This window comes from Sander lucioperca, chromosome 1 (genome assembly GCF_008315115.2).
Source record: "Sander lucioperca isolate FBNREF2018 chromosome 1, SLUC_FBN_1.2, whole genome shotgun sequence".
Lineage (NCBI taxonomy): Eukaryota > Metazoa > Chordata > Actinopteri > Perciformes > Percidae > Sander > Sander lucioperca.
The window spans coordinates 33,084,835-33,109,138 of NC_050173.1; the positions used below are offsets into that span (position 1 = coordinate 33,084,835).

The 24,304-nt window shown below is 40.9% G+C and overlaps 1 protein-coding gene across 1 annotated transcript in view; it reads left to right on the forward strand.

Annotated features, from left to right (window-relative positions):
• LOC116052435 (short transient receptor potential channel 7) overlaps positions 1 to 22,835 on the forward strand; it is a 63,223-nt gene extending 40,388 nt beyond the window's left edge. The window contains exons 8-12 of the mRNA XM_031303151.2: positions 12,139 to 12,334; positions 12,685 to 12,906; positions 17,068 to 17,148; positions 19,558 to 19,633; positions 19,894 to 22,835. Of these exons, the coding sequence (XP_031159011.1) occupies positions 12,139 to 12,334; positions 12,685 to 12,906; positions 17,068 to 17,148; positions 19,558 to 19,633; positions 19,894 to 20,033 (715 nt within the window). The 3' untranslated portion in view covers positions 20,034 to 22,835. The remainder of the gene's footprint in view (positions 1 to 12,138; positions 12,335 to 12,684; positions 12,907 to 17,067; positions 17,149 to 19,557; positions 19,634 to 19,893) is intronic.
• The last annotated feature ends 1,469 nt before the right edge of the window (positions 22,836 to 24,304 follow it).

Consider the following 24,304-nt stretch of genomic DNA (forward strand, 5'->3'; position numbering starts at 1 on the left):
CCATGCTGACTTACCCTGCACCTCTGTGCTGTGCATATATATATATATATATATATATATATATATATATATATATATATATATATATATATATATATAGTAGCTCCTCTGCTGAGTCGCAGCACAGGGGTCTTAGAGGCTGTGAGTTCTGCTTGGCTGCCCACATGGAGCCAAAGATCCTGGCAGCGTGATGAGCAGACAGACAGAGCAGTGCAATGAGACAGAGTTAACTGACAGAAAAGCAGATAGACAGGTAGGAACAGAGACTAATGGAGTTAACATGGACAGTCAGAAGGATTGTGGTCAGAACCAGAGTCAGACATAATAAAGACAGAAAAGACCCCGGGCCCTGCAGATAGAAGTGCCTTATCATCACCAATACAAAGGCATTTCCATCATGAATGTATGATCTAGCTTTGTCACCTTATCACTTCCCCTCTCTGCTCTTGAGATCAACATTAAGGCTGATATAAAAGAAATTAGCATTAACACAGCCGTGGTAAAGATAGAAACTATTTGTGGTCTTTCTTAACAACCTCTGACCACATTTCTTTTTTTGGCCAGAAAATGTCCCTGCATCTAAATGAGCCAAACTAGTGATCCTCTGACAATTTCTCAATTGTCTTCTCTGGCAATGAGAGCTGCATCGAGATGGATTTAGCGTGACAGACCCTTTTAATTCTGTTGTTGTTATCAGTATTGCCACTAGGGGTCAGTCTGGCTCTAAATGTTAACCTGTCTGTATAGTGGTTGACAGAGCCAAAGCCTGGACTGAACTGTGCAGAGAGACAGTATTTCATTTATTTTTCTACTGTGTCTAATTTGTTGTTGTTGCAAATCTAATCAACGTTTTTTTCTATTATTTTGACTCTAAGTGTCTTTGGTGTCAGTACATGTCCCACTCAATTTAATTATGAGGTGTGACTGCAATATGTTTGGTAGGACTGTTGATAAAAGTCTTGTCTATGTTGTGCACAAATTGTGAAGAACAACCTATCCATCTCTTTTCTCTGTCACACAGTAGAGAACATGTGCTTGTATGAATTTGTGTGTGTGTGTGTGTGTGTGTGTGTGTGTGTGTGTGTGTGTGTGTGTGTGTGTGTGTGTGTGTGAGTGTGTGACTTTAGCTATCTGACAGGGCATGTTTGATGAAGGAAGGAAGATAAGGAGGGAGACAGGTGGGGCCACTTGGGCTGGGGATCGGAGTGTGGGCTGTGAGGGGAAGGAGGGTGGGTTTTGGTGGAGGAGTGATGCGGAGGTTATCACTCTCTCCCTCACACATAGACTCATTTACAAAAGCTTAAACTTACACACATATACACATGCATGCACAGCTGGATAGGGCTTAATGACGACTTAGCAGTAATAGCCACACCTACCCAATCCCCAGAGGCACGAAGACTCACACACACACACACACACACACACACACACAAACACTTGCACGTGCACTTTGTTGAGTGCCCACCCATTAATGTGCAAATACATTAAGCAGAAAAACACACACAAGGGCACATTCATAGTGTTTTTTTTGGCGGCCTGTTTTAATTTTAGTTTTAGTCTAGCCTTTGTGTCAAGCTGTCATTTTAGTTTTAATTAGTTTTAGTCACGTTCATACTCTTTTTAGTTTAGTCAAGTTTCAGTCGACTAAAAGTCTGAGCATTTTAGTCTTATTTTAGTCCGAATTATCCATGATTATTGTAGTCTAGTTTTAGTCGATGAAAACTGATGACATTTTAGTCTAGTTTTAGTCGACGAAAATTGATGACATTTAGTCTAGTTTTATGTCGATGAAAATTGTATTTTAGTCTCTTTTTAGTAATGCAATTTTATTTAATCCAGTCAATATAGTATAAGTACCTAGTAGTATAGACAAAACCAAAATGTTAGCCAACAAGGGATGCTTAGTACACATGGAGTCAGTCAGGTAGGAACTAAGAACCCAAACACACACACACACACACACGTATGTCTCAGTCATTTTCAGCCCCAGTGGCTAATGTCTAAAGCTAACGTTAAAATGAGACACAATAACCACAGCCTCATGAGTTGGCATTAGCTCTCTAAAATAGAAAGTAACGTCACGTTAATGTCTTGACTTACCTCAATTTCATTATGGAATGGCTTGAGATGTCTCTTAAGGTTCGTGGTGTTTTTTCCTGTGATTTTGTGGCTGCATTTCTCCCCATCTTTTTCCACAACACATTCCGTTTTCTTTTCCACTTCTATGTAATGAAAGTTTTTCCAAATGTCATTTATTCTTTTTCTCCCAAAGATGAACCCCGGCTGGTCGGCCACGGTCCCAGCTTTCTCTGTGTCAGACTTCATTTTGTTTGTTGTCGTTTACGCTCGTCTCACGCTCTAACTCACCGCTGCATCTTCTAAATTAAATAATGCCGCGACAAGGCTTGACGAAGTAACGTTGCCTGCTAGCCTGACAAGCCAGACCCACAATAAGATGTTGGGTCTGGGAACTCACCATTGACGGAGCTCAATCCAAAGGGCGGGATAAACGGTTGTCTTTCAAATTCCCTCTGCACGCAATAGGATAGCGCTACAACCAGGCAGAGCAACGAAGAAGGTAGCGAAGCTAGTTGATAGATTAAACTTTTGCCGTATCCGGTCGGCAAAACTCCGAACACATCTTCCTTTTTTAAGAATGATTTCAGTGCCGTTCTTTTCTCAAAGAAAAGCTTAACTCCAAGTCTTCCAGAAGACCGCTGTTCCCAGCAGCAGCAGCCATAAGCCCGCCTACCGACTCTATACACAATGTGATTGGCCTGACCAGAGTTTGGTTTTTCAAGCTCGCAAGCCAACGGAGAGTGCCTAGACCCCCCTGGCTGCAAAATAAATTTGCTGCCACTAGGGTGCGTCTAGATTTCTAGGCTAGTCGCCTGCGTCTGCGCAGTGCAACCCGAGTGCGACCTGATGCAGCCCCTGAAATGAGACACAGGGAACAGAAATACTGCAAAATAATAATAATAACGCGACTAAACAAGACGAAATAACGATATAACATTTCGTCTTGTCTCGTTTTGGTCAACGAAAGTGAAGAGAGATTTTAACATAGTTTTTATTTTGTAAACCACATTTAGTCTCGTTTTTATTCGTCAACAATATTGCATTATACATTTAATTATAGTAATCGTCACATGACCAGCATTTACGTTGCGTCTCGTCTCGTTTTCGTCATGTGATAAAGGTTCGTTGACGACGATATTTAGTCATAATTTTTGTTGACGAAAACAACACTACACATTCACACATCTTCTCTCTCACTGTTTGTTTTTGCATATGTTATAACAGGTGCTTAGGTGGACATACACACATTTATGTACAGATCAATTCACACATACAATTATAAGGATTTTAATTTGGACAGCAGTGGTGGAGCAGTGGACCCGTCTCTATGTTCTAGTCAACCATGCATATCAACAAACAGACAGACAGTCCAAGTGGGAGAGGACAGGACAGTGGTAGATGGAAGCCATGCATATTTTTTGGCAGAATAAAAGAAAAAGACACCGCGGGGTGTCAAGGACTTCTAAATCTAAATAATGATCATACTGATGCTTAAGTGAAACAGTGGAGATAATACTGAATAGATACAGCACAATCATATGGACAGCTAACAGCACTGCCACAAAGTAGGAAGATAAAGTCCATCAGGATGAGGAGGAGGAGAATGGGGGAGATGGAGGGAATGAGGGATGAAAAGATAACCACAGGGAGAGATGTATATGCAGCGGAAGGTGTTTTTGGCTCGGCTGTTTGTTCAGGCAAAATGTGGGAGACCAGCCAGGATGAATAGACAAAGGAGGAAAAAGAAGGGAAAAGGAATGAGAGAGGATGAGAGAAGGTCAGGCAGACTGAGCAACAGACAGAAGCAATGCCTCACAGGCTCAGCACAGATTTAACCAGTAACCATTTGAAAAGGTGAGAACAAATCAGAAAATAACTCCTATGCAGTATAAATATTTTGTCAGCTGTTTTTTTCCAGCAGTTATTATTACTTTTCACTTAACTGCTGTTTATATACCATTATGTTCTATATTATGTTATGCTGGTTAAAGTTATTACGTTTCTTTGGCAACATGGACCTTCTTTTCATATCAGTGAAACATGCATATATTTGAATTGAATTGAAAGACACAAGCAAGACAGGAGGCATATGAGATTAAAGCCAAAGACAAAGACATGTAATCCAATGTAACTGACATAGAGACATGAGACAGAGAGAGAGAGAGAGAGAGAGAGAGAGAGAGAGAGAGAGGGCGGGGATGCAAACAGACAAAAAAGAAGAGAGGAGTGGATAAATGATGGTGCATTCAAAAGCAGAGATGAAGATGCAGTCTACAATAGGAAGTTTGAAGTGGAAGTGAAGACTGAGAGAAACAAGAAAAAACTAAAGATGTGAGTTGTTGAGTCTAGAGTTAGAACGTGGTGACGTGACTAGGATCTGGGTGAGGGAGACTGAAAGAAGGATAAGAGGTGGCCGGGAGAGCCGAGAGTGAAAGAGATGGTTGAGACAGAGCAAAAGAAGGAGAGAATTTATTACCTCTGAAGGCAGGGCAGAGGTGTTGTGTTCAGCCTTTACCAGTCAAGCACATCTGAATGTCAAAATGAGGAGTGGAGACACAATTCCAATTAAGGCGAGACCGACAGAGAGAAGAGAGAAAAAGAATGCATTCATGTGGTGTGACCAACATGGGCTCTTAAATGTCTATGCTCGACCCAGTAGCTTTAGAGTTTGTGCCTATATTCAGTATTTTTCAATACATTCTTCCATTATCATGACAAATGATGTCAAGCATTCAATTCCCCTCTTGGTGAGATGTAAGATGCAGTCTTTATGTTGAAATTCATTCCTTTAGTTGAGCTAAGAGGCTGCAGAGCGGGGAGATCACCCCACGTATGTTCATGGAAACGCTTCCATTCTGTTCATTAGGCCATCACATGAAGAATTAATTAACTATAGATACGGTGATAATTCATAGTAGTCCCTCATTTCCGACAAAGGTAGAAGCAAACAGGCTTCTAATTTCTTTTCTGCTGCCGTCAACTTTGTAAGGTAAAATGGCAACTTTCATCAGCAGATTTTATCAGATGTAGCTAGCGAGCTAATAAAGTTAACGTTAGCTCAATGAGTTGGTTGAAAACCCTGTCCCTGGCTAAATTCCTCAATGTTTCCAGCTAACTCCCCATAAAAAAGGGTCTTAATTATGCACACCATGGCTACATACATGATGATGTGCTATATCACTGAGGCTAAATCTGCATGTCCAAGACAAAAAGTCAGTCTGCTCACCAGCCGAGGATCCATGTAATACGTGAAAACAAAGTCAAAGTAATTGTGATTGAAGTCCCAGTACTATAAGCATGATAAGGAAACATGTAAGATCAGACTGTTTGTTTTTAAATGAACCTTGGTTGCTAAGCTTACATACTCGGAGCAAGACAAAGTTGTATTTTCAAACAGTGTGTTTCCATTTTAACGTTTCAGTGGAAGAAGCTTTGTGGACTATGAATTGAATTTGGTAAATGTAACGCTTGGGCTATAATATTGCGGTTAATGGGTTTGGCTGGGGTTGCTGAATTGTGAACTTCCCCAAATCCATGTGTTCTTCTTCTTCTTGGTTTTGGAAATGCTAATAAAGACAACACGTTTTGGGGGCACCTCTACTGTAGCCCCATGCACACTGCTTCAACATGTAGAGAAATCCTTGCCTAGTTAAGGTAACTAAACTATGACTGGACTATTTCTAATCTAGGGAGGAGTTTGACGAACATATGAAGACAACACAGACTAACAGAGAGATAGACAGTGAGGGAGCAGGCAAATTTAAAAACAAAAGTTTACGTCGTTCTTGATTCAGTATCAGAACACTCTTAATTGCCCGTCTTGTGGTGTTGTATTCCCCACTTAATAAGATTTCTCTCACAACTTGCCTGAAGATGCAAAAACAAAACAGCCTTATTTTGTATCCTGCTGCCTGTCACACAAATATACACACACTCATAAACAGACACACTCATGAGACACACACATCCGATTTTGTTCTCTATCACACACACACACACACACACACACACACACACACACACAGGCAGGCAGGCATCTCTCAGGAGCAGCATTCATTCATTACAGTAAAACCCGAAGTGGGCAAGGCCCAATGCCTGTTGTCGTCATGGTGACACTTCATTTGCGGCAACAGATTAAGAATGAGTTAAACTCAATTCAATATTAAAGATGTTTCTTCTATAGTTGTCTGTCTGTCTGACTACTTGTATGTCTGCAGGAGAGGAGAGGAGAGGAGAGGAGAGGAGAGGAGAGGAGATTGAGAAGGAGAAATGTAATATCTTGCTAATGACTGAAGGGCAGAAGGAGAGAGACCGAGCAAACAAGGTCTACATTTACACTCACCCAATGTGAGAATCTTGCCACAGATTAAGCAAAGAGGAGAAATATATGAGAGTGGAAAAATAATGGGGAAAAAAGAAAAGTATTAATCATACGATTAGAATGAGTGACAGAAATAGCTTAAAGCTGTTGGGATGAAATATGGAAAGGGCGTGAGAAGAGGGAGGGAGGGTGATGTGTAGAAAGATATAAAAGCAAGTGCAATGAGAATATAATGAGAAAATGGGTGAGCGAGATAACAAACGAGAGGCAGAGATGATAGTTAGAGAGAGAGGAGCTAAGACAGCGATGGAGACAAACTTAAAGTGTAAAGCAAGAGAGACGGAGAGCATGTCTCTGGGGAGGTCGATTTGGCCCTGTTGGTGATTGGGTTTGGACTGCTCCGAGATGACTCACCAGTCCCCCACGTGTGTGTGTGTGTGTGTGTGTGTGTGTGTGTATGTGTGTGCGCGCGCGCATGTGAAGCCGTTGTGCTACATGCATCCCATTGGGAGCTGTCACTCTTAATAACAGATAATAACACTGTCCGTCTCTGTCTCCAGATGCCCACTGTCCCTGCTGATTCAATGCCTGTTGTACAATGATGTTAAAACACGCACACACACACACACACACACACACACACACACAAGTTTGAAATGAAATAATCTCATTCTTACGTTGTTAGAAAGTCTCCCATTATCCAGAGCATCGAGCGTCTCATATATCTCAGTTACAGGTTATTGCATAATACACACATGACCAGTACCTGAGCTGATATTAGCAAAAGACAAATTCAAATTTATCAATTATTGTTGATCTCCAAGGATACATTTTAGATATTTCATAATTGCACTTCCTCCCAGAGAGGCATCTCACGCAGATTTCAGTGAATCAAATAAGCAACAAACAAGGTGGGCAAAACAGATGATGGTGCACAGCTGCACCGGCTGCTCATGCATTAACATTATCCAGGAGGGAAGAAGACCCTCTACTCACGTATATACTTAAAGGGTTAATTTGCAAAAACAGATATTGGTGGTTTTGTTGGTTTATTCATTTTAAGAAGGGCCTTAATCGGTTTGATTTTGTTTTTTCGAATGAACTCTTCACTTCTCTCCATATTCTATCTGTATTATGGATGTGACATTAGCACATGGGGGACTTGGTACTGGAAGGACTCTCAGTAACGCTGCCAACACATAAATGTCCTACACATTTTTAGAACTTTGCATTAAACTACCAATCTGCCCACGCGAAAAGATGAATAGTGTGTATAAATAGCCAGCTACGTGTTGAGTGTGTAATTTAGTGTGTGTGTGTGTGTGTGTGTGTGTGTGTGTGTGTGTGTGCGTGTGTGTGTGTGTGTGCGTGTGTGTGTGTGTGTGTGTGTGTGTGTGTGTGTGTGTGTGTGTGTCTGTGTGTGTGTGTGTGTGTATTTGTCCCTGCAAGTGTCTGGTTTAATGGCACATTAATGTTGCCTGGAACAAAGCCCTTCATCATTATCTACACTCACTTCTTTTTCTTTTTTTTGGTAACATCAAAATGTAACTCGAGTGAGCATTTCACACGGGTAAGAAGGAGATCTGGAAAACAGAATAATTTGATTTAAAAAGATAATTGGGATATAATGTAATAGAGACCAGATAATTGCCCTCTTTTTTTATTTTGTTTAATATTTCAAAGCCCCAGGAAAGCATTTGGATCTTACAAGAGAGGCTCCAGATATATGACCAGACATTATTTAAAGAGAGAAGGCTCAAAATAACAGGTTTTCAAGGCAAGGCCACCGAAATCACTTTCCTCTGCTCTCCTGATTGTACGATAGACTGATGGACGCGTATGATGTGAATAGTGAGTGAGAAGACGGTATTGTTGATATAAGCCTTCGGTTGCTGCTTGTCTTGCAGCAGTGGTCTCTCTGGTGTCTAGGCCATCTATTACAGCAACACAAAGAAGAACTACTATTAATGCTTGTGAACGTGTTTACACATGCCTCCAGTGTGGGATGTCACTGTAATGTGTTTGCGCTTATGATAGTAATACTGTAATGTGCATCCATGTTGACAGAGACACTTATTTCTGAAAGTAGTTCAAATGTCATTCTGGTTCTAAAGAAAAATCCTTTCTATGGTTACATGTTGTCGCTGCATGTTTCTCTGGTCAGAAACAGATTCATGTTACTACTATTAATCTCAGTTTAGAACACGTATGTTGGAGCCGTTAAATAAACCAATGCCTTGGTGCACTTATTGCTATTTTCCCTGTACTTGTTTCAGTTGTCTTTTTTTGACAATAATTGATTGAACACATTATGTATGTGACCATTTCTTGTTTTGGAAAATTATCTCATGTCCTGATCCTCATAAAAGTGTTCTAAGTTTGGCAGACAATTTCATGTTCATGTAGGATCCCATAGTGCACTGATTGAAAACATATGTTTTCGAGGCCTTTAAGTCTATGATGGTCTTCTGTGGTTTTGTAATATGGAGAAATAAATGAGATGTCTTTTCCATGTGAGAGCATGCTTAAAGTTCATAGGAAAAAAAACATGAATTCAGAGGTTAAAAACTATAAATAGTATGTAGTGACTAGGGGTGTCACGATTCTCCAAATCCTTGATTAGATTACATTTTCGATTATAAGGTCACGATTCGATTCAATTCTCAATTTTTACATTATTTATTTATTTTTAGACTAGACTTTTAATATATCTGACCTTTGTTTGCAATGTGCCACACTACATTGTCAAATTTAAAACATTAATAACATAATGTAACAATAACATATCTTCAGTCAATTGGAAACTTGACAATTTATCAACAAAGTAAAAAAAAAAAAAAAAACAATGCTCAGGGCAGACGCTTCGCAGCACACACAGCGGCTGAGCAAGAGAGCAGAGGAAGACTCGGGCAGTCCGCTAACTTGTTGCTTTCTCCAATATAACCAATATAAGCGGCTCTGTTTAGGCTACAAAATGTGCATGCAGGCTGAAATTCAACTGTGCGGTTTTGTCGGGTTAAAGCCATAAGCAGAAGGAATATCCGCCTGCTACTAGGCTAATGTGCAATGGTAAACACACAGAATATGGTACATGCACATAGCAGAGCTTCCTAACTCTGTGTTTTTTGTCGACAACGCAAACGTTGTCTACATAATTCACTGGAAATCGAAAATACTTCCACACTTTCACACACTTCAGTGAAAGAGGAGGGGGCTCAAGTTCTGTCGATGGGTCTCCCGCATCTGCAGTTGCCATGCTATCTTTTGACTTGCTCTAGCTAAGTTACAGGAGGTTGACTGAGGCTGACACTTCAACACGTGTTTTTTTCCGCTTGACAAGCCGACCGGACGTGACATGGGGGCGTGGCAGTATCGACGATTCCATTTTTTTATTCGATATTCAAGATTGTGGCTTAATTTCGATAAATTTCGATTTAAAATCGAAATCGTGACACCCTTAGTACTGACCATTAAACATGCCATTCAACTAAAGTTCAGAGATGCACAGTAAAGGGGTTTCCAATACCTAAGTAATTACAGTTCCATCTGTCTAGCTCTACCTGGTGGAAGCACTCAATGTGTTTCTAATGTTTTCCTAGAAAGCAATGTATTTTTCAAGGAAATGTGTTGGATAAAGGCACAGCATACTTTTAGATGATTTGCAGCTTTAAAGCAGCCATATTATGCTCATTTTCAGGTTCAGAATTGTATTTTAAGGTTGTACCAGAATAGGTTTACATGGTTTAATTTTCAAAAAACACCATATTTTTGTTGTACTGCAGTGCTCTCTCTCACTGCTGCAGATCCTCTTTTCAGCTAGTCTCTGTTTTAGCTACAGAGTGAGACCTCTTTTCTTCTTCTTCTTCTGTACTATCTTTGATTGCACTGCACATGCCCAGTAGCTCAGATGTAGATCATGTCAGCTAGCTAGCTCCATAGACAGTAAAAGAAAGGCTGTTTCTACAACTTCGGTCAGTTACAAGGTAGGATTAGCTGGGAGACTTCTAAATGAGGGCGCACATGGAAGTAGTTCTTTTGTAGATTATGGTGAACTTGTGTGTGTTGTAGCAGTGCTTTGCTATTGAGAACGAGGTAGCATGCTAGCGTTAGCATTAGCGTTAGCATGCTAACGCTACGAGCTAATGGTTGCGGTTAGCCTGCTCGTTTCGGCTTCTGACGTCACAAGCCGTGCAGATTTTGAACAGCTCACCCAGAGACTGAAGGCAGGACACATTCAGAAACTGTATCTCACTCTAAACAGCATGGATGGATTTTTTTTCAAAGTTTGTATGTGTGTGGAAGCACCAGAGACACAACATAACACCCCAAATCCCAGAAAAAGTGATTTTTTCATAATATGGGCACTTTAAGTCTGATTTATTGTTCTGCAGAGGCGCCACGCAGAGCTTTCGCCGTAGCGTACGTAAGTGGCCTGAAGTTTATACTTCAATTTATTTATTTGTGCCGTGGTGTGTGCGTTGATCTGTTTAAAAATGAGAGGTGCCCATATCATCCGTAACGCACCCACGGCGCCGATTTAGCACAGAAGCATAAATTGGCCTTTAGAGAGAGAGAACACACAGAGATCTGGTTTAATAGGTTAAAGTAAGTGTGTGTGTGTGTGTGTGTGTGTGTGTGTGTGTGAGACAGGAGGGGAGAAGCTGTGCCTGTGTGTGTTTGTCTCTGTCTCTATATGTATGCAAGGTTGTGTTTTTCTCTCTATGTGCCTTTACATAGCAGTCTGCTTGCCAATGAAACTGTGTCTCTTTGAAATAAGTTAAGTTGGGAGAAGCCCACGGCCTCAAACCAGGAGCCTATAGATCTTCCCTACCTGCAGCCTTCTTTCACTTCCAGCAATCCAACAAGGCAGCGGATTCTTCCTCCCTACTGAGCCCCTCCTATGTCATCTCAAGCCCATGCTTGCCACTCATGCAATATTTAACGACATATATGTACCTGGATGTCAATGTTGACAAGTCTTGCAGCTTTATGCTGTTTTATCTTGGGTCAGTGTCACAGAATGATCCTTCAGGCTGAGCTCAGGAAAAAGCACACCATTTTTTTTTTGCAGTTTGAATTTTCATATCTAATTGTCAGGAGGAAAAGAACAACTTTACGTAATTCAAACACAACTGCAGTCTGGTGTCTACAATGAACAGTCTTAGAAATTTAATTCACAATGACACTCAAATTAAACTGAAGAAAGTGAATTTGACCACCATGAAAAAATGTCTTTTGAATGAGTTTAATGAACCCTGGGCTGAAATGTTTCTTCATTTAAATGTTTAGATACAGCCTTGACACCCCCTACAAAAAGGCTACATACATACACATTTGATTTTAAGTTTCCCCATTAACTGCAGTGATGTTTCAGTCTTTTGTGTACAGGTTAACACAGGACAAAGCTACAGGCTTAATGAACTGACTTCTAAAAACCAAATGATCTCTCAAATGCTGAAATTGAGCCATTTCCTGCTTTTTTTGATTTTGCAGGAGTCAGTTGTGTTTTTATGTACATATATGTGTGTGTATTTGTGTGTGTGATAGAGATAAATGGGACAATCTAGACATGACTCATCAGTTATTTCATCAGTGCCACCTCATAAACCCCACAACATTAGAGTGCATTGTGCGTGCGTGCGTGCGTGCGTGCGTGCGTGCGTGCTTTTATGTGTGTGTTTTCACTGTCATGTACTATTATCTTACTGCTGCATCTTCTCTCTTGTTCCTTGCAGGGTGGAGGAAAGTTTTAAGACTCTTTTCTGGTCAATCTTTGGCCTGTCTGAAGTGATCTCAGTGGTGCTGAAGTATGACCATAAGTTCATAGAGAACATCGGCTACGTGCTGTACGGAGTCTACAATGTCACAATGGTGGTTGTCCTTCTCAACATGCTCATTGCTATGATCAACAGCTCGTACCAGGAGATAGAGGTACATAAATAAGACAGTCAAAATAGAAAGGGTGTGATATTGTCAACAAGTCAATAAGGATTTTTTGTTTGATTACCTCTGAGCCTGCAGGAGAATAACAGAGTGAGTTGAAAATACCACAAGCCTTAAAAAATCAATACAATGGCAACAAGCGAAAACAGAGAATACAAAATAAAAAGCATCAGTCTCACTGGGAAGTTGTCACAACAAAACTAAATAGTCCAAGAACTAGAAGAAAGTAAATAAGTATGTAACTAGTTTTTTCATCTAAGGCTTTTACAATCTGATGGATTTTTGTAAGTCTTCACCAGCCCTACTTATTTCACATACATACATGTCTGTCTCTGCAGGAGGATGCCGACGTAGAGTGGAAGTTTGCCCGAGCCAAGTTGTGGCTCTCCTACTTTGACGAGGGCCGCACCCTGCCCGCCCCCTTCAACCTGGTTCCCAGCCCAAAGTCCTTCTACTACCTGGTCCTCCGCATCAAGTCCTGCCTGATACACCTCTGTAAGGCCAACAGCCGTCGCCATAACAACGAGCTAGAGCTGGGCATGCTCAACTCACAGGCAAAGGTTAGTGTCAGAAACTCTTTTATTCCTAATCTCATGACGAATTGCAGACACAAACAAAGTACTATTTTGTTATTTTACATAGTACCCTGTAGCCCTGTACCCTGTGACAGGCAGAGGTGAAAAGAGTACTAGAATATTGTACTCAAGTAAAACAGCTGTAACGGTAGAGAAATACATTTTCCTCAAGTAAAAGTACTTGTGTACAAATTTACTTAACTAAAAAGTAGGTCAGTTAAAACGTTACTGCGTTACATTTTTAAAAGAGGAGAGGGGGTTACACAGCGGGAGGATACACGTACACACTAGTGGAACAATATTAGCTACATGACCCCTTATGTTAACTATGCTGAGGTACAATGCTAACGAGGTTAATGCTAACCATAACCTGCAACCTGAATTGTTGTGCATTTGTACTCTTCAGTAAATACTAGGCCTGGCCCGGGGAAATCCTTGGTCATATACTATACTATCATATACTTACAGCTTTGCTCCCATCATAATTTCTACGGCCACTAGAGGGAGCTGCCGCCTAACGTAAATATGGGTCGTAATTGCTGATCGTGCAAACGACTTATGGAGTCGTTTTCCGGGGGAGGAGAGTCTCGTATATAGGCCTGGGTCAACTGTACATCATGTAGCATGACTGTCATTTACCTGATCTTCAGCATATATAATATGTGCTCAGGTGGACTTGTGGATAAGACCCAGAAAATATATGATATTCCCACTGCACGCCTGGGATGCAACCTCAGCTTCGTTGATTTTCACACGTTCTCCCTCTCAAGGATTGTCCATCTAAATAAAATCACTGTAATGAAAAGAAAGTATTGTGTGAAATGGCTCATGCCAGCGCCTCAGCGAAGCTATTAGTCTACCTGCGTCTGCTCAAATGCCCGGGCAGGTTTCCAATGGAGACAAGATGGGTTACACCCTCCTGGCTCTTTGAGCTCCTGAAGTTCTCTGCAGCTTTGACAGCTTTTGACAGGTGCAGCAAGCGATCAATACATAAGCTCACACTTGACCACAGTGCGGCCTCGAGAATGTCAAGTGAGATTTGAAGAAGATAGTGTGGTCTCTCTGATTGGGATTTTTTTTTCCTCTCAGACTTTTGGTCCATGTTCCTCATGTGGGATTTCCACCATTTGAGAAAAGTGATAAAGGAGGTGTGTGTGTGTGTGTGTGTGTGTGTGTGTGTGTGTGCGTGTGTGTGTGTGTGTGTGTGTGTGTGTGTGTGCGTGCGCGTAGTTGGAGCAATTAATATCTTGCCAAATGCAGCAGGAGCCAACAAAGCAGGTTATTGAAAGGGACTAGATCACAACAAAGAAATTTGAGCTTTGTCAGTTTGGCTTTAGTGAAGCTCTGCATAAAAGATGTGTTCCCCGCATTCACATGAAGCTGAAACAGTACTTGCCTTCTGGTTGTCTAGTTCAATAAAGCAGTAAGTAGATAAAAACATTAATTTGCTTCTCTATTATAGTATATCATATAATTTGTATCTGTAGAAGGTATTCTCTGTTGTACAAAGTCTTAAAAAATGACTGGGCATTTTGTTCTTTCAGAGAGCACAAGGTCAGTTTCCCTGCTAAATGACAAAAAAAAAAAGTATATTCATCCTCAGTTATATATATCAGTTTATACATTACACCTATTAGTAGCCTAATTAAAGTAGTAGCCTAATAAAGATGTTGTATCACGAACTTCAGTGATGTTTTTTCTGTGTTAATGTACTGTATAGCCATTTAGAATGAATCTGTTAATTTAGTGCAAACACATTCAGTATTTTATTCTTTTTTTTAAGTACAGTAGGCCTATGTTGAATATTCATATTTTTTTTTTAGAGATGCACCGATTACAACTTTCTAGGCTGATTCCGATTTCAGATGTTTCATTGAGTTTGAACTGCCGATTCCGATTTCATATTTTCTAACCACTTTACAGCACACACAAATATTTATTTTATATATTTTCTTTAATAGAACATTTTACATTTTACACACAGTTTAGCAACAAAACTAAATCCTGAGGGACGATAACTCCGTTTTTTATGTTGGTTTTGAGCGGTATGCATCCCAACTAACCTGAAAGCGTTTTAAACAGTAACGTTAATACAGCGTAATACACACAGCGTCTCCTGCAGCGGGGCATCAGAGACAGAGGGACCGTAACCGCAGTGTTCGCTAACGTTAGCTTCTTGTCTCATCTGGGGTCTGATAAACAGTAAATTTATCAAAGTCAGTGTGCCCAACGCTATTTTCCGATAAACTGTAGCTAGCTGTCATATTTCACGGGACCCGTGTGAGTGCGGTTTTCATGTTCCAGTTGTTCAGCCTCAGAGGAGAGAGAGCGGCTGACTGTTCACCTGAGATCAGTAGAGCAGACGGCTCAGTAGAGCAGACGGCTCTGCAGAGCCGTGTATAATTCGACTTTATGACATTTCATAAACAGCTGATGGAGCGGCGGTGCGTGTGCACGTGTGATGCTGATGTTGCATGTGGCGCCCGAGTGCATTTGACCGGCATAAAATCGGCATATGTCAGACTGACCTGCCGGTCGCCGGTCATGGCCGATCACGTGAAAATTGGCCAATTCCGGTCACCGGCCGTTCAACCAGTGCATCTCTATTTTTTCTAATTCTTGCTACTCAAGAGAAATCGTCTTTAAAGTTGTAGTCCGTAAGATTGAGTTAGGTTGTTTCTAGCGGCAGCTTTGGCGGTAAGATGTAATTGCAGGCGCACCTCTGGGACCTCATCTCCCAGAGTTCCTTTCGAAAACAAACAGTGTCGACTGTATGACATTAATAGATTGGAAGGTCTCACCTGCACGATGCGAAATTATGCCTTCAAAGCAGTTTAGTCAAAGATGAGCTGAGAGCTAATACATCCATGAAGATGAGAGCCGTGTGGGGGGACACACAGCCGTGGAGATGCCAGGGAGGCAGCGGCTAGCTAACGTGTCTAATCGTGCTAACACGGTCAACAGTGCTAACGCAGCTAGCGGGTTACTGTTGACCGTTTTAGCCACATAGCTTTAGCAATCAAACGAGTGGAGCCTCTAGCCAGTGCACTCCCAGCCTGGGTAACATTAGTGCACTTAGCTGAGCGGCGGCGGGCATCTAACCAATGTGACACAAACGCCCTACTAGTGTAGTATCTAAAGGCTTATAACTTTGACTTAAGTTTCTGTTATAAAGGGTTCAGGTGGACATTGTTGCATTTTGCTGAGTCATCATGACAGAGGACTAACATACCAGAGGGGCTCCCCTAAAGGGGGGTGACTCTGTTGGGGCTATTCCATGTGGAGGTTACCGATTGGTTGCTCCTTGCTCCTACTATATACTCCCACATCATAACTTCTTATGTTACACAAAGCATAGGATATATACTATGTCTCAACAGCAGAACTAGTCACTAAGGCCGAATGTGATATAAACCTTAGCTGATGAAGTGGAGGCAGAGGAAGAGCGGGCAGCACTGCTTTCCCCTTATTCGCCTCACCCAGGGAGGAAAGGGCCGAACATCCCCCCAAGTGCGGCGCCTCACATTGCTAACAGTATTAGCTGACACAACATGGCTAACAGTGCTAACATCTAAACCAACCTGGGCATCAGAATGTGCAGGGAAGAAAAACTCTGAGGCCATACAACATTTACGCCCTTTATTGATAAAATAAGAGGGTGTTGGTGGTTCTGCCTTCTCCCAGAGGTAGCGGCACAAGCCGGCCCGAAGCCCAAGGTGGGTGAGCAGGTTATTCTTAAGAAACAAATGTGCATGTTGTTTATTATTCATTATTAAACTTTTATATCATCTGGCTATTATGTTGAGATATCTCCATGCTTCTGCAGCTTCAGTGCATATAGAGTAGCAGCTAGTTGCGCGTGTCCACACTAAAGTTAAAACTCACTTTGACACTGCAGCACTGAAATGACACACAAGCTACAAAGCACGGTCATGGACGAGAAAGGTATTTAGAAATGAGCTGATAGAGATTCACTTTGGTCAAATGATGCGTTCGGTTGTCTTTGAAGACTAAGCCCTGCCTTTCATTGTTGTTTCATGTTGCCCCCTCCCTTTTTACTGTAAATGCTTCCATTATAGAAGACCACTCAACCGTGAAATGTGACATTAACACTGGACCGTTGTCTGTATCTCACTGTTGTAACAGGATGAACGCTTCAGGACTTATCCGCGCCCGGGAGAAGAGTTCATCCCCAAAAAATCTATAAAACACCCGACCAGATACCAGGTAAGACAGAGAGCGAAGGCGAAATGAGACAAAGCGGAACCGGAGAATCTCCCCGAAAAGAACAAGCAGAAAGGGAGAAAAAAAAACAATAAAATGAGAGAGGGAAACGTTCAGTCTGAAGAGCATAGAACACAACAAAAGTGGGGGTGGCTGGAGAGTTATAAAGTATGACAGGAGGAGAGATGGAGAAAGAAAATGAGGGGTGGAACAGGTAACGAAAGACTGATATAAAAGACAGAGGTAAGGAAGCGTGAGGGAGGTAGGGAGATGAGCTAGAGACAACAGAGAGGAAATAATTTGAAAGGGCATCGACTGAAAGGAAGACAGGATTGGAACAAGTGATTGGGAGTGGAAGGACAGGAGGAATGGCAAAAAGTAAGTGAGAGCAACTGAGCAAGCCTGAAAATGCCTCTAATGAGCTGTTTGAGAGAGATCGAAAGCAGGCACTCGGTTAATGAGCTCAAAGTATCACGCTGAGGAGGGAAGAGATGCTCTCCTGCCCTTATCTTTTTCCCCAAGGAAAATCTAGCTTCCTTCACTGGTCAACTGCGCTTTTTGTCTCAACACTCCCAGTTTGTATGTTTGTTTGTTTGTTTTGTTTGTTTCAACATCCAGTACACAAATACACAAGATCACACACATGCCAAGCATGTACTGTATGTGTGTATGTGTGCTGTGTGTGTGGTAACAGGTATAGACTCATGTCGAGAGTGCCTACATGCAGAGAATGGGCCTCATTCACCAACCGTTCTTACGAAGAAATGTGTTCTTAAACCCCACTTATGCACTTTTTACGACATTCACTTTTCTTATGTTGGATTTGTTCTTAGCTAAGAACAAAATCTACGAACACTCAAGAGCACTCTTACACACATTTGAGTGGTGACAGTTTGCTCCAAATAATTGGTTACTGCATTTTATTTAATTCTACAGTCGTTTACAATGATAGTATTGTACTGTAATGTATTTCTGATCATTTGTTGAAAAAAAATCAAAAATCAAAGTATGCAAAGAAACACTAACACTGCAATTTACATCACCAATTAAACTGATTAAATCCTGCGTTATTTGGTGATTGATCGCGCTATTTATAGGGCCAAAATGCAGTGGTGGAATGTACCGAAGTACAAATGCTTCCTTACTGTACTTAAGTACATGTTTCACGTATCTGTACTTTACTTAAGTAGAATCAATAGTGCATACTTTTGACTTTTACGTCGTTACATTTTGCAGCAATTATCTATACTTTCTACTCCACTACATTTCTACAACGTTGCGTTACATTTTCGGATCAGTTTTTCACCCTGCCAAAACATCTTCCTGACCGTCACACGTTACTCTCACCAGTGAAGTTTGGTTGCCATAGATATATATGGGGCACCGCCGATCCTTCATCGGCTTCTAAGCCGGCTCCGGTGCTCCAGAGCCCGGGCGCAGCGCCGCTGACCCTCGGTAATACAGCCTCCGGTAAAAGTGAAAATGAAAATGTTTGTTTTTTATTATTCCCGTTTTTAAATCATAGTTGCCTCTCCACAGCGTCATTTACTTCTCCGCCAGGCTGCGTAAGACGTGTTCATATCTTATTTATTTGGCTGGACGTCTTCACATCTCCTCCCCATGATCACTGCTTCACACACTTTTATACTATTTGGTTACGCTCCCATGGTTAAAGGAAATAAAACCGTCTTAAGATACATCCATGAATAAAACCAACAGCATTCCGATTCTAACAAAATATTTCCGTTTTATGCTGGTTAGGATAGGAACTTTTTTTTTTAAAGCCAGACCTTGTTTGTGGTAGTGGACATATTACCATTTAAAATGGTAATATGCAAATAAGATTAAGAGAATAACTCCTTATGCAAGTACTTTTACTTTTAATACTTAAAGTACATTTAAAATCGGGTACTTTTTACTTTTACTAAAGTAAATATGTCTCTGGTTATTTGTACTTTTACTTAAGTACTGAGATTCAGTACTTCCTCCACCACTGCAATGTACAAGTCATCTGCGACTCCGACAACGTCTGCCACTTCCCAGGAGGTGCACAGGAAGTGCCATGTCCTTATATGGGAATTTGCGGGGCGTTTTCTTATGCTAATTAGGAACAACTGGCACGCGCTTTCAATTACGAAGACGTGGGATTCATCAATCCTAAGAACACAGGTGCGTGCGAACAATTCTGTTGCTTAAGAACACGTCACGCAAACTTTTCTTAGGGACTTTGTTAAGAACATATTTAAGAGAAAACTTAGGAAGATATTGGTGATTGAGGCCCATTGAGCCTTGGCAGCAGCTGCAGGACATCCCTGTTGGCTACGTTTCTGAGACACAGTGCTGTTCTCTGCCCCTGTGCGTTGTCATCACCTTCTCTCTATTTAATCTTCTCCTTTCCCTTCCTCCGCATAGAAAATCATGAAACGCCTGATTAAGCGGTATGTGCTCAAAGCTCAAGTGGACAGAGAGAGCGATGAAGTCAATGAAGGTAAAGATTCCCTCTTCATTATGTCACACTCTCATTGTGTCATTATTTGCTCAGGGCTTGTGTGTGTACATGAGTGGACTGTGAGTGAGTGACAGGAGGTAGGAGTTACTGTGTGTGAGAGATAAAATCCATGAAATGTATATCATTGTATTGTATGTACTGTATGGCTGCATATACTCACACCTGTCAACTTTAGCACAGTTTTGTGGCCGCCTGCATACGTGGCCTGATTGTTGTGTCCGTGTGTAACTGTGTTGTAGGCGAGCTGAAGGAGATCAAGCAAGACATTTCCAGCCTCCGTTATGAGCTCTTGGAGGAGAAGTCTGACGCTGCCGGAGAACTGGCTCTGCTCATCCAACAACTTGGCGACAAGTTTGGCAAGAACACCATGAGACACTGACAGGACTCGCAAGAAGGAGAGAGAGGGAAGAAGGGAGGGAGGAAGATGTGAAAGAGTGAGGAGGTGGAGGCAGCGAGCCGGGTCAGGGAAGGTATTTTTAAGACCCTGATAGGGAAAGAGGAAGAAAACAAGGAAAGTGGGATGTTTATGGGATAGACAGGGAAGAAAGTGGAGGAAAAGCGTGAGAGAACCAAACTGGGCACAGAGTGAAAATGTGCTAACTTCAAGCAAGAGGCAAGTGTTTTGTATATGCAAAGACCAATTAGGGAGAATTGTGAAAAGAAGATAGCTGTGACTGCAAGGGTCAGAGGTGAAGTAAATTCACTTGGTGGTGCTTTGTGTTGACAGTTGAATTCTTACTAAGGGCAACGTCTTCAGGGAGTGAGAGAGGAGAGGAAGACGCAGGCTTGCAGGCTGGGTGGGAGATAGAGGGAGGAGAACACAAGCACCAGGCAATATGAAGAGGCACCACAGGGCAGAAGACTGAGGCAGCACAGCGAGGAGGGCCCCCACATCTGCTGCCAAGAGACATCAGTGCATCACCAACTCGGAGGAGAGGAAGGGAAACCCAGAGAAAGGGTGGAGGATGGGGAGGGGAGAGAGATATCTGGAAAAAACCTGCCACTGTTATTTACACCAGAAAGTCTGGCTTTGCTTCTGTGTCTTCACTCTGTCAGGACAAGCACAGTGACGCCTGTCGAGATTATGTACACACCAGGCTATCTAATTAAAGCATTTCCATCCACAATGCACAACTTGTGATCAGGAAAAAGCGGTGAAACAGTGTAGGATTTATGCACTTATTTGAAAGTCACTAAAGCTCCCTCCAAAAATGCAGTCAGTGACCTTTGTATGTCTACATAACACACAGTTTGTTGTATAGACATTTAGTATTGCAGCTTCATGTGAACTGTCGCCAAGAGATCTTGTGTTAGTAGAAATCAACTTTGCAGAGTTCCAAAAAAAAAAAAAAGTGCTGATAACATTACTCCAGACAGCATGTATTTTACCTCACTCAGAATTATTTCAAATGCAATGTACTAAGTAAGCACATGCTGCCAGAAAGCATGCAATAGCAAATACAGACAGGAAAAACAAATAGGGAAATTTCACATACCTCTCCCACTTTGTTTACAGTTGAGGACACATGCATATTTGAACAACTTCAAGACAATAGAAATGTTAGATATGACCTAGAAAACTGTTGTGGATGTTCTCCTTTTCATTGTGCCTTTGCAGCACAAAGTTTCTCTATTTTCTAAAATAGTAACCAAAGAGCGACATGACCCCGAGGAGTTGTGTTTACAGCTATAAAGTGCAGGTCAGTGCTTATGAGAAGCACATGAAGGCAGAAAAACTGTCTGATCGCTTTAGGGTAACCAGATGTTTGTGAGGTGAGAAAATGTGGGAGATATAGAGATAGTATTTGGCTATAAAACACCGGATTGTGCTGCGGAAGCTGTGTGGAGTAATGTTAAGCTCTTGTTTTTCTTTTGGAGACTTATTTAACAGATGTAACTGGCTGCGTTAGACTTCCCCAGTCATTCGACTGACATGGGTAATAGTTGCAATGTTGCTTCAACTTTAGATATAGAGAAAATGTGATCCCAATGTTAATGTTTGATAAACTGCAGATTCTGCCCAATTGAGATCTTTTTATTTCTTTTTTATTATGAAGTGGAAAACTGTATCTACAACAAACAATACACAGATGTAGTATCTGTCCATCATGTAACAGCAGCTTATTTGGGGATTTTGATAACAAAAAAACTAGCCTTTAGCCCACTATTTATACTCTGTCCCATCCCCAAACCAGAAGGCATTCAGGATCCAGCAACTTGAAGGAGATTATTATATTTCTAGTTAGAATGCTTCAGTGATTTTTAAAATGCAGTTTCTTACTCAATGGCTTGCCATTTTGTTCCCCACCGCTTTTGGGAAACAGCAACATCCAATGTTCACAAACACCACATATATATGTTGTCATGTAAAAACGTCATACAGTTTTGGTATTTTACATTTAATTAACAGACTGAATGGATTCTGCTGTGGATTCAGATAATTAGAATATATCATACAATCACTTCCATCCCTTTTTAAACCAATTGGATGACATCAAAAGAAAACCATGATTTTATTCTTCTAGTGTTGTGTGGATGCTATCAAATGTCATTAGTCCATACTGCACATATTAACACATTTAGGGCTGTCATTATACATCATTTGTTTTGTTGGGAAAAACAAATCAGACCGTGTTCATCTTAACATTATTAACCATTGAAACTTCAACTTGCAGGACTGTGAGATGAGTTACTGCCGTAACAAATGAGTCTATATATATAAGGTAGTTTCAAAAGCTTCTAATGGTAAAAGCCTAAGTTACTAGTAGGTGCAGTAACCCCCAGCACAGTGTTTTAGCACTGTTAAGTTCAGCGATAGTTTGTATCAGAAGGTTTTAAAAAATAATTGAAAGTGTTTTTAAGTGATATGATATTCAACCTATACTGACCACATTTTGTTTCAGATACACAAATGTTGTTTAGAGGCAAGTTTTTATTTATGTAAGTAGTGAGACTTGTGTCTTTATTTGTACAGTATGTGTCAGAGAGTTAAAGAGCAGAACCCGGCTAGTTATGAAAAACTCCCAGAGAAGGTTTTATGATTCCCACTGCCTCAAAATCAAAATTACCTGAAATACTGTATTTTTCACTTGTACGCAAGACATATTGATTAAGGCAAATCTTGTACTGTATATTGTCATATTTTTGATCCTTGAATTAAAGAGTGTACACTCTAAACTAATTTGTTTAATCATTGAATCACTCTGTTTTTGATGATAGGCAGAGCTTGAGGATGTTTAATGAGTCTAAATATTTAGTGTTTGTCCCCGTCAGTAGCCCTCAGTCGATGACAGACCCTGCCTGGAGCAAAACCAAACACGATGCTGCAGTGTAGCTCTGCGCTCTGGTGACGGTATGCACACACACACACACACACACACACACACAAATGTACACATTCAGAACAAATGCTCTTGAATCAACCATTTGGGCTGCTGGGAGGACCCAAACTGCACCCAATGATCTTACACACTGCGCAATAATACACATCCATAGTACACAGTACTGCACTCAGACCTCACTATTTCAAAGCCATTCACACCAACACACACAGCCTGAACTTTAATATAAACACAAACCAAAATGCACTAAAACTAACAACTAACATAACCAACATTTACTACATGCCTAAAGAAAAGTCCCATGTAAAAGTTATTTTCCAACAAAGACACTCTCACAGAAACACTTTAACAACAGGAAGCATTACAGGATTTGTGTTTGAAGTGTCATTAATGTTTTTTTGTTTTTTTTTAACATAAACCAGAACCTAGTATATGTCAAGCATATTTGTATTACCAAATTTCACATATCTCAGTGGGGTTTACAGGTCCACAACAGCAACTGTTCTCAACACTGTGCCAAAACAACTTAGCAAAACAATACTGAATGTTTAAAAGAGTTTAAAACAGTAAAGCCCGAGAAGATTAAAAAAAAAAAAATGGTATACAACAAAAACAAAATACAAGACAATGCAGGACAAAAAAGTAGTCATGAGTTTGACCAATCAGGGATGTTAAAGGACAATTCCGGCGCAAAATGAACCTAGGAGTTATTAACAGATGTGTACCCACTCTGTCGCTCTCTGGGACATGTTTTCATGCTAATCGAATGTGTTTGTAGCTTGAAAGAAGCTAGCGTGGACCGCTGATTAGCTTACAACACTAGTATTTCAGGTACAGGAAAAGTAAAAACAAATCACTATTTTGTACCACTAAAAAGGCTCAAAATATCACCAAACTTCAACGGTAGCATAATGAGGGTCCCTAAATGTGAACCGAAGCATTGAGAACTTTGTAAGTCTACAGACAGTTTATTGAAAAGATAGATTATAAAGACACTCTACTACGCATTCATGTTTACATACGGCCGCCGTCTTGAAAACCAGCCATGACTTACAGCTGATGATGCAAACTAAAATCAAAAACAATTTGCTCAATATATCATTATCATTATTATATTAGTTACTGGCTCAAATAAATAAGTATGGGCAAAAGCAATGGATCAGTAACCAAAATTTAAACTAGCTTCTGTTGAAGGGAAAGGTTAGTGAGTTTCTACAAACACGTAAAAGGGTTAGTTAATATAAACTTAATTCTGCACTTGGCACCTAAAAAAACCAACACATTTCTGGATCAGTGAGTGCTCAGCAGT